This window comes from Vidua chalybeata, chromosome 6, assembly GCF_026979565.1.
Source record: "Vidua chalybeata isolate OUT-0048 chromosome 6, bVidCha1 merged haplotype, whole genome shotgun sequence".
Taxonomy (NCBI): Eukaryota; Metazoa; Chordata; class Aves; order Passeriformes; family Viduidae; genus Vidua; species Vidua chalybeata.
This window is the reverse complement of record NC_071535.1, coordinates 3,228,200-3,239,006: the sequence shown is the minus strand read 5'-3', so window position 1 is coordinate 3,239,006 and position 10,807 is coordinate 3,228,200. Positions and strand designations below refer to the sequence as shown.

The following is a 10,807-nucleotide window of genomic DNA, read 5'->3' as shown; positions in this document are numbered from 1 at the left end:
AGGAAGAAATTCTTCCCTTTGAGGGTGGTGAGGCCCTGGCATGAGCTGCCCCATCCCTGGAAGTGTTCAAGGTTGGACTGGTCTAGTGGAAGGTGTACCTGCCATGGTAAAAATTGATGGTTTTTAAGTTCCCTTTCAACACAAACTCCTGGAAAAGCTGTCAGTCCATGGCTTGGACAGGTTTACCCTAGGCTGGGTTAAGAACTGGCTGGGCCCAAACAGTAGTAGGGAATGATGCTGCACACTAGTGGTGCCCCCAGGGATCAGTGTAGGGCCCAGTCGTGTTTAATGTCTTTACTGATGATCCGGCTGAGGGGGTTGAATCTACCATTAGCAAATTTGCAGACAATGCCAAGCTGGAGGGCAGAAAGGCCCTGGAGAAGGACCAGGACAGGCTGGATCAATGGACTGAGACCAACATTCCAAGGTTGAGTAAGACCTTGGGGCAGAGGGTCTGCAAAGTAGGAAAGGACCTGGGGGTGCTGTTTGACAGTGGCTGGACATGAGCCCAGGTTTGCCAGGTGGGCAAGAGGTCAGTGGCCCTTGGCCTGTGTCAGCAATAGTGTGGCAGCAGGACCAGGGCAGTGACTGTCCCCCTGTGCTGGGCACTGGTGAGGCCACCCCGTGCTGTGTCCAGCTCTGGGCTCCTCAATTCAGGAAGGACATGGAGGGGCTGGAGCGTGTCCGGAGAAGGGAACGGAGCTGGGGAAGGGACTGGAGCTCCAGGAGAGGCTGAGGGAGCTGGGAAGGGGCTGAGCCTGGAGAAAAGGAGGCTCAGGGGGGACCTTGTGGCTCTGCACAGCTCCTGACAGGAGGGGACAGCCAGGGGGGGTCGGGCTCTGCTCCAGGGAACAGGGACAGGACAAGGGCAAATGGCCTCAGAATGCCTCAGGGGAGGTTTTGATTGAGTATTATGGAAAATTTGTCCATGGAAACGGTGGTCAGTCATTGGGAAAAGGCTGCCCAAGGAGGTCTGGAGTCCCCATGCCTTGAGATGTTCAAGGAATGACTGGAAATGACACTCAGTGCTCTGGTGTGTTGACAGTCACAGGAGTCATTGAAGTCGATGATCTTGTAGCTCTTTTCTAAACTAGATTCTGTGATTCCATGATTCTACGCCAACCCTCTCTCACACAGCGCTCCGCAAAAGCGCGATCGCACTCCCTCCTCCCACACTTTAAGGCGAAAAACCCGGTTCTTGCTCCATCCCCTCACAACCCCCCCCTCACGAAATGGCGGCGGCGGGCGGGGCCGGCAGGGGGCGCTGCGGGCGCGGCCATGGCGGCTGCGCGGCGGCTGCTGAGGCGCCCGGCAGCCCCCGCGCGGCCCCGCCGCCATGGCCTTCACGTTCGCCGCCTTCTGCTACATGTTGGCGCTGCTGCTCACGGCCGCCCTCATCTTCTTCGCCATCTGGCATGTGAGTACGGGCACCGTGGAGGGAGGGCACCGCCCGGGGAACGGCCCCGGAGAGCCCCCAGGGCGTCCCCGGACAGCCGCCGATGGAGCGGGGAAACCGCATCCGGAACCGCCCTAGGAGCGGGAAGCGGCCTCTCCGCGGATAAAATGGGTTTCTGTACGGGCACAGGGTGGCAGGACAAGGGGCAGTGGCTTGGAACCGTTGACAGAAGGCAGGGTTAGATGGGATATTGGGAAGGAATTCTCTGTGAGGATGGTGAAGCCCTGGCATAGAATGTCCAGAGAAGCTGTGGCTGCCCCTGGATCCCTGGAAGTGCCCAAGGCCAGGCTGGATGGGGCTTGGAGCAGCCTGGGACAGTGGAAGGTGTCCCTGCCTGGTTTGGAATTGGATAATCTTCCAGGTCCTTTCCAACCGAAACCATTCCGTAATTCTGTGATTTGTTCCTCGAGCCTGGCACTGGGGGAGCAGCCAACAGGACCCTGCCTGAGATGAGGTGCTCTGAGGGAGGATGTGATGCTTGGCAGGACATCTGTGGTGTAAAAGTGCCTTTTGTACTTCATGCCGCATCTTTGTCTTTATTTTTAAGTCAAGAAAAAGACCGGTGTATTTTCTAAAAAAAAATTTTAATGGATCCACCTTTTGGAGGTATAACCTGCTCTGTGTGATCCTGCTTTGGCAGGGAGGTTGGACTGGATGGTCTCCAGAAGTCCCTTCCAGTTCTAAGAATTCTGGGATGTATGTGGGCTCAGCATTTACTTTGACAATGAGGAAAAATATCTGTTGGCTTTTAAGCTTGCTCTTGCTTTTTCTGGATTAAGGAACCCCATGCCAGATTCCTGTTGGTCACCAAGAGAATCCTGGGTGAGGCTGGGGTCTGCACAGCGAGTGGGCTTGAAAACTGATAAAGGGGATGTGGGAAATTCATTGCAGGTGGGAAGATAAAAAGTTGGAGAGTAGTCAGAGGCTTTTGAATGTCTGATGAAACTACTGCTTTCGTATTTGTAAAACCTGTTCCACATCTGTCTTACCTGTGAGTTGATGTAGGCAGAACTTAAGTGAAATGTTACTGAGAACAAAGGTAGCAGCTCTGTGCCAAAATGCTGCTTTTAATGGATAAAATGCACAATTGCTCCTGAGGAATCAAAACTCTTTCCTTTTTTTTTTCCCTCTAGATTATAGCATTTGATGAACTGAAGACTGATTACAAGAACCCCATAGACCAGTGTAATACACTCAATCCTGTAAGTAGCACACCAAACATTTTGTTTTGCTAAATAAATACTCGTAAAGTGCTTATTTTTGGTGTTATCTTGATGCAATCAGCCTGGGCAACAGAATTGCATCTGGGTTGAGAAGCCCTCGCTGTTGGTAGAAGTTCTAGGGAAATTCTTTGTCTGATTCTTTAGTTTCAAGTTGAATATTCTGACTGTTATTAATCTGATGGTGATCTTGTCAGCTGTCATACTAACATTCTTTCAATCTGCTTTCCACATTTTCGGCACAAAGACAGTTGAAAAGGTCAAAAAGATTAAAAGAGTCAAAATTGCATTAAAGGTGTGTACTGCTTTTCAGTTTCATGTTTTTGAACTTCCCTTTCATTTTGTTAGGAACATTTGTAATACTCTTTAGCTGTTTTGTTTAGTCTGCCTGTTCATCTGCTCGTTATTTGTTCGTTGGGGTTTATAACAACCTCATGAATTTCCATATTTTGTGCCAAACCAATTCTGCTTGCTTACCCAGCAACTTGGGGAAAACTGTTACATGCCTGTTAGGTGTCAGAAAATAACTTCAGGCAGAAATAAATTGTATTTTTCAAGTCAGATTTACTGAAATCAGATTAGAGGAGAATACTTTGGGGTTTTTTTTAAGCATTGGCCAAGTCAGTTCTGATCTTTTTTTTTTGAGGATCTGGGTGAGTGGAAGGTGATAGGTGCTATCCTTACTTCTCTGTTCTGTGTTCCAGGATCAGGGGTGTGTCCCAGTGTCCTCTCTCGGATGCAACTCAGACACTCCTTGGCTTAGGAAAAGAATTTGAGGCAAACTATTTGGCTGCATCTCTGACAGGCCAGCAGCATCAGGGAGGCTGTTAAAGAACACAGAGGTTGATCCTGCAGCATTTTGTGCCTTTCTTATGGCTTTTCCTTTGTGTGTGCCCAGGCTGAGGGAGGATGCAGGGGCAGCACAGCAGTGTGGCCTGAACTGTAGCTTTAGTGTGTTTGAAGTAAAATACGCAACAAAAAAATAAATTTGCTGTAATTGGGGGGCTGGGGGAGAGCATGTTACGGGTACAGCACACAAATGAAAGTGAATATTTCAGTGTGAGGAGGGGAGGAGGAGAGGAGGTTTGCTGCTAGGAGAGCTGTGCATCTAACAGTTTCCCTTGCTTGGTCTGTTCCAGTCATCTCTGCTGCAGTGTGGGACAGGCCAACTCTCATTACATTGATGCATTATGACCTTACTGCAACCTTTGTAGTGTAAAAATGTGCATGTTTAACTGAATATTAACCTTCTGCTGCCCCACGTGCATGGAGTGTCCTTTACATGGCAGCTTTGCAACTGAAAGTCTGAAATAACCTCGTATTTGCTGTTCCTGTGGAAGCAGGCTAGTCCCCAAAAGTGAAGTTCAGGCTCTTGAGGGGATCTGGTACATGATGCTGGACAAACACACGGGTGTGTTGTTTTCCCGTACAAAGAACCAAAGATCTTGGTAGGAATTGAGGCACCTCAGTGGAAAGATTAGCCTAAAATAGTAACTCCTTAGTACACTGCTGATTCCTTCTCTTCCCTGCTCCTGTTATAGTCTTGTCTCTTCTCAGCAACCAGATCCATCCTCCCTCACTTCTGTGATAAATATGGTAGGATCTGATGTAATTCATTTTTCTTTAGGACAGGCAGGGAGGATCAAATGAGGGAGATTGGAAAGAGGCAGGGATCTTGGTGTGGGAGTAGGGTATAATAAACAAGAGAAAAGAAAAGCATATTTTGAGATGTGTAGGTAAATAAATACAGATTTTTCAGGCCTGGTGAATCTGTCTGAGCAGGCTGCCAAATGCATCGTGTGTTGGACAGGGGGGGTTGTTCTGCTATAAATAATTGCCATGTGTAAATGGTAAGTATGCAAAGAAGGATCTGGATGAAAATATTTACTTGAAACATTTTGTGTACAACAGCTGAATTTTGGTGGTGTTGATGCAAGTTTGCAATATTCTTCATTTAGAGAATTAGAATTCCCTAGCAAAGTAGGCGGTGAGTGTGTTTGTTGGTAGCTTTTAGAATTCTAGGAAAATATTCTGGGGTTTTAAAAGAAGAAGAAAAAAAATGGAAACCACTGAAACTTTGATGTAATCATCCCATGCAATTTAATCATATTGCACAAAAAGAGGGCAGAGTGTGTTGTGTGTGTACATGCACACATGTAGGCAACTTAAACCTTTGGGTAAAAATGGGGTGTTTTCCATGAGGAGAAGTTTTACAGGGCCTGAGTTGAGAAGGCAGAAGTTTTACAGATCTTCTCTTCTGCTCTGGAGCCAGGCTGGGAGAGCTGGGGGTGCTCACCTGGAGAGGAGAAGCTCCAGGGAGAGCTCAGAGCCCCTTGCAGGGCCTGAAGGGGCTCCAGGAGAGCTGGAGAGGGACTGGGGACAAGGGATGGAGGGACAGGACACAGGGAATGGCTCCCAGTGCCAGAGGGCAGGGCTGGATGGGAGATTGGGAAGGAATTTTTCATAATGAGAGTGTTGAGGCCCTGGCACAGGGTGCCCAGAGAAGCTGTGGCTGTCCATGGATCCCTGGAAGTGTCCAAGGCCAGGTTGGACAGGGCTTGGAGCAACCTGGAGTAGTGGAAGGTGTGGAACTGGATGGGCTTTCAGGTCCCTCCCAACCCAAACCAGTCTGATTTGTGTGATTCCTTCTGAACCTGGTAATAAAGCAGTAAATAGCAACACTTTGGGGTGACTTGTGTGAAACTTAACTCATGTGTTGGGTGTGAGATTTCACAGCTCTTTGCATGTGTTTACTCTCTGTACCTCTCCATGTTGTTCCTATTAACAGCACTAATCTACGCAGCATTCCATGCTTCCTGTGATTCCATAGTACCTGGTACTGAGCTCTGTGGGCTTCTGCTGGAAGCATGATGCTGTAAAGCATGCACAGTGGGAACCTGTGAGGGAGAACTGCCCGATTCCCCCCAGACTGTCTGTGCAGAGCAGCTCCTCTGTGCAGACCTGTGTGTGCCACCGCGTCACTGCTGGTTTCGTTGGGTAAAGCTCTGCCTGGGGTGTTACATTTTGGGAATAATTTGACTTTGGAAAGTTCTGGATCTGTGTGACGGCCACAACAAAGCCATAAAACAGGAAAACACAAACATCTTTTTGCCTATAAACTGTTCTGCAGAGCACGTTTCCTACTGATATTTCTCTGTTGCATGAGCAGAAATATCTCGGTGACCTCTTCTGAGTGTCACGCATAAAGCGTGGAATCTGTTCATTTAATAGAAGCAATAAAAAAATACTGACCTGACCATTAAATCTTACAAATTTTTCTCCTTGGTTCATGAATAGCATGTGAAAACAGCAAGGCACATAGTGCTGGCTGCTGCTTTCACGTTCCACAGTCTTGTTCTTGTTAGTGTTGGTTTTCAATAATATTTTTAAGCAATAGTGTGCCTCCAAAGTAGCTGAAATGCCACGTTTTGCTCTGTGCAATTGAAACTTCTAACTCACCTTTTTCTTTTCCAGCTTGTACTTCCAGAGTACCTCATCCATGCATTCTTCTGTGTCATGTTTCTCTGTGCAGCAGAGTGGCTCACACTGGGTCTCAATATGCCCTTGTTGGCTTATCACATTTGGAGGTAATTTTGGCGAGTCTGTTATGCTCACTGGATTGTTACTCATTCTCCTGTTGCTGTCTTCCTGTCCAGTGTTCTGTGTCTTGGGACAACCAGATGCTTTCTGGGAAAGTTCAGGTCATGGCTGTACAATAAGAACCATCACCTGGCTTTCTTGGGGTTTTTTTTCATTCTCTTGTGCCGTGTGAGAATCAAGTTGTGTGTGTTAAAGTCGCTGACATGTCACAGGTGCACTGAGGCAATTCCCAGTGTGGAATGCCAATCGAAGCAGCAATTCCAATCTCCTCTCCCATTCCTTAAGCCATAGGAATTGAATTGCTTCTCTGTCAAGGGTGTTACTCCTTGTCTCAGTTGTGGCATTCCCTGGTTGGGTGGGGGCAGGACTCTGGTTTCCTGTGGCTGTCACCCCACACCTGCCTGTGCCTCGTTCCAGGTACATGAGCAGACCCGTGATGAGCGGCCCGGGGCTCTACGATCCTACGACCATCATGAATGCAGATATTTTAGCCTATTGCCAGAAAGAAGGATGGTGCAAATTAGCATTCTACCTTCTATCTTTTTTTTACTACCTATATGGGTAAGTTTTCCTCTTCAGTCTGAAACTTTGGCTCAGTGTAGAGAGAAATATGGTCCTTCTTGTGCTGGAAGAGAGCCTGTGGGAGCTGGACAGGGACTTTGGACAAGGGTGTGTAGTGATAGGACATGTGGGAATGGCTTGCCACTGCCAGAGGGCAGGATCAGATGGGATATTGGGAAGGAATTGTGCCCTGTGAGGGTGGGGAGGCCCTGGCACAGGGTGCCCAGAGAAGCCATGGCTGGCCCTGGATCCCTGGAAGTGTCCAAGGCCAGGTTGGACAGGGCTTGGAGCAGCCTGGCCTAGCCAAAAGTCTCCCAGCCTTTTGCAAGGGTTGGAGTGAGATGATCCATAAAGTCCTTCCAATTCAAAACATGCTGGGAATCTGTATGATCATCTACAGTGCCAGCTTTCCTGGAAAAGAATCCACATTCACCCCTGATTCTGCTGTAAAACACAAATCCTAATTTGGTCAGAATTACTATTTTGAATCTCTGTTCCATGACTGTAGACTGAAAAGCTCCAAACTTTTCTTCCATTAAGCATAATACAATAAGTCCCAGGGTATTTTAATTAAGAAGCTGAAACATTGTTTTCAGAGGAAAGTATTTGATGTAAATGTGGTTTTGTTGAAGTCAGAAGAAGAGTCATGTGTCAAATCTTCAGTCACAATCCACGTATCTCACATGGACTTGTTCCTTATAATAAACCCTGTTGTAATTAAATGTGTAACACTAATCAAAATGATGCATCTTAATATTTTTATTTTCTTCTGCAGCATGATTTATGTTCTGGTGAGCTCTTAAGAAGACATTCAGCAAGCTTTGTTCCAGTTAAGTGCATGCAACAGCCACAAAAAACATGGATTCTTTACAACAAGAACCTCTGACCAAGATAAAATCTGGAACCTGATGTTCACAATTGAGTTAGAAAACAATGACTCCCCTATTTTTAAAATATTTCCACATTTTATACTTGTGGAAAGACTGTTTTCTTATATTTTACTGGGACGCTGAAATTAATGAATTATGTGTAACTTAATATAAAGATGACTGGGGTTTGAAAAGTTTTGACTTTGCACTCCATAAGGAACAGCCATAACCATCAAGTAGGTGTTGGTTACTACTAGCCTTAGTACTCTAGGGATTTGCTGTAGGATGGGCTTTGTAGTGGCTCACTTGGACTTGTGTATCCCACTCTTTACTCTAAACCAGCCCTAGCTCCAAGTGCTTGGGAACAACTGGAATGCTGTATGTTTTGCCCATAGGTGACGTTGGTCTTAGGATATTAATTCATGGACACAAAAGCAAAAATAATTCTATTATGGTTTATTTTTTTTATTATCTGGTTAATCTTACCCTCTATGTGCATCCATAGGTCCAGAGCCTTCTGTATCTTCTCCAAACATTAACCCTGCTTTAATCTCGAGCCTGTGCCATTGTGGTAGGAGAAGCTGAATTGTCCATGAAGGAATGAATTTAAATTATGGGTTTTTTTTAATGTCTGTGCTGTCTGATTAACAAATGGACAAACCTCCAATGTTTATCAAGTCCAATGATGAAAACACTCTTGGGTTTAAGAGTAGTAAATACTACAAACTTTTTCAAAGCAGAAGGTGAGATTGTGAAACTGCCCTGCTGTTCCTTAGTGCAATAAATGATAATAAAAAACAAATCTCAAATTCAGCAACACTTCTTTTTATGTGGTGCCTTTTGTCTTGTTTATAAATTCAACGGATCCTCACTGTGTTCATCAGTTGTATTACAGTGGATTATTGCATTCCCTTTAAAAATAGAACACAGAATTGAATTACCTCTGGAAAAGGGAAGCTCTGATTTCCTGCTTTTTTCCCTGAAGTTAAATAGCAGATGGGGCAGGGGAAGATGTTTCAGATAAATACTGCATTGTAAATTGTGACTGTGAACAGCTGCTTAATTTACAAGTAATAATTAGGGATCTTTTTCATTTACCTGTGCTGGAGAACAATGCAGAGTTTCCCTGTTCCAGTAAAACTTTTTTTTGCATAAACTGTGTATTTGTTCACTTTGGGTCTCTTGGGTGTAAGGGGCAGTAAAAATCGTATGAATGGCTGCACTGGGTCCACCAGGAATCCAGATGTTCCAACACTGGTCTGTTGGGCAGTGGCAGTGGCTGAGAAAAGGAATATGAAACAGGGCAGGTGTTGAGTATCTGCATGAGGAGTCAGAAATTTGGAAATCTGTGTGTTACAGATGTCCTGAGTGGGCTTTGGCATTTTAAAAAGACCTGGCTTTTCTGCCATCAGTTCAGCTGCTTTTAGAGCAGTTTTGTAGCCTGGTCTGGAAGATCACAGAATCCCAGAGCAGTTTGTGTTGGAAGGGACATTAAATTAAAGCTCATTTCATTCCAACTCCTGCAGTGGCAGGGACACCTTCCTCTATCCCAGGTTGCTCCAAGCCCTGTCCAACCTGGCCTTGGGCACTGCAGGGTTGGAGCAGCCACAGCTGCTCTGGGCAATCCTGACAGTGAGTTCTGCAATGCAATTGCTGTGTGTAAAACCAGGTATCTCACAGTTCTGTCAGATTTCACTTAGTGACCCTACACTCTTATTTTTTAGGACATGGTGAAAATGTCCCCTTTTCCACTTTCTTTGTGCTGGGTGTGAATGAACAGACTTTACTCATGTCATCTGTCACAGGGGCTAAGTCTGTTTGGTCCCTTCTTGGAAGTCCTTCCACAGGTTTGGGACTGTCCTTTCTCCTCCACAACCCTCCCCTTTTCTAGGCTGTTATCACACAAAGTTTGGGTTCCCATGGGGATGGAGAGTGGTAGTTTCTAGTTTTTGTAAATATACTGAGGTAAGAGAATTCAGGCTGTGATAACTTCAAATTCTCTTTCCTAAGTAATAATAGTCCTGACAGCTTATTGCTTTGTACATAAAATTGTTTTTCTCATGTTTCCTTGCACTGACTGAGCATTTCCCATGCCCCTACTGCTCAAGCCTTCAGCATTCCATGATTGGTTTTTTCCTCGTGCAACCATAACTTTCAGCTTTTCACAGAAGAATTTTTGAAAGGCTTTTTTGGAAACTCTTGAATATTGTTCCTATTGGATCATTTTTATTTTTCTGCTGCTTGGCTCTTCCAAAGATGTAAGAGATGACTTCAGCCTGTGGAAGCAAAGCTCATTAAACCTTATGTTTGTATATTTATTAATCCATTATGGAAACAAGACTGGCTGCTTGTAGCCCCTGGCTCTCCTCAACCTTCTAAACAAATCTCTTGTTCCCTTGGCATTTGGACTGGTTTGAGCCAAATTCCACACTGGAATAAACAATGCAGGCCTGACTGAGCCCAACTGACAGCTGCTCCTGCAGCCCCTGCAGCTGCAAGGGCCCAGCAATATTTACCAAAGTGTTTGCACTGTCCTGCTGATGAGCAGCTTTAACTGGACGTGGGGTGCAGAGGAGCATTTCCAGCTGCCCAGGGTGTGGGTAACACCATCCATGTCCAGCAACGTCAGCCTCGTGTCCCAGGAGTGTTGGAGTAGCCCTTGTGTGATTCCCTGCTGGAGCACCAGGCCTTTGGAATTCAAAATGTGGACCTGATCATTGGTTTTGGAGTTCTAGGAGGCAAAAGATTATGGAGAAGATAAAGAACATTTCTCTTGCCCTCAGCAAGCTTCCTGCTGAGTCATGTGATAAATATTTAATATCTGAAAAACATTAGTTGCAAGGACTAAGTACTGAAGCACATTTGGGGCAGGGCATTTGCTGTAAATTCTGTGCTGTGGGAACTGGAAAAGTTCCTGTTGTTTGCTGTAAGAGAGGGGAAGAGAATGGCAATAAACACTAATTAATCTGCAGAAATCACCTTTGTGCTCCAAGTTCAAATATTAAAAGATAAATTCTGAAGTTCACAAAGCAGGCCCTTGCTCAACTCCAGCCCCCTGGTGCTGTGTGGAGTCTCATCCCAACTTTTGACTTGAGATGGTC

At 45.8% G+C, this 10,807-nt stretch overlaps 1 protein-coding gene across 2 annotated transcripts; it reads left to right on the top strand.

The window, feature by feature from the left end:
• Positions 1-1,289: 1,289 nt before the first annotated feature.
• Positions 1,290-8,525, top strand: CNIH1 (cornichon family AMPA receptor auxiliary protein 1). Of its 2 annotated transcripts, XM_053944717.1 has the most exons (6): positions 1,290-1,417; positions 2,590-2,658; positions 2,924-2,971; positions 6,151-6,263; positions 6,694-6,837; positions 7,613-8,525. In XM_053944717.1, exons 1-6 carry the CDS (start codon positions 1,337-1,339, stop codon positions 7,638-7,640), a joined length of 483 nt encoding a protein of 160 aa, XP_053800692.1. In that variant the 5' UTR covers positions 1,290-1,336; the 3' UTR covers positions 7,641-8,525. The 2 variants fall into 2 exon arrangements, with proteins under 2 accessions (XP_053800692.1, XP_053800693.1); XM_053944718.1 differs by lacking the exon at positions 2,924-2,971 and having other exon boundaries at positions 1,292-1,417.
• Positions 8,526-10,807: the final 2,282 nt, after the last annotated feature.

Bases quoted from the DNA above. Each gene is read 5' to 3' on its own strand.
- CNIH1 (XM_053944717.1), top strand. From the start codon at position 1,337: ATGGCCTTCACGTTCGCCGCCTTCTGCTACATGTTGGCGCTGCTGCTC. The intron at 6,264-6,693 runs GTAATTTTGGCG...GCCTCGTTCCAG, and splicing joins TTGGCTTATCACATTTGGAG to GTACATGAGCAGACCCGTGA. The intron at 6,838-7,612 runs GTAAGTTTTCCT...TTTCTTCTGCAG, and splicing joins TTTTTTTACTACCTATATGG to CATGATTTATGTTCTGGTGA.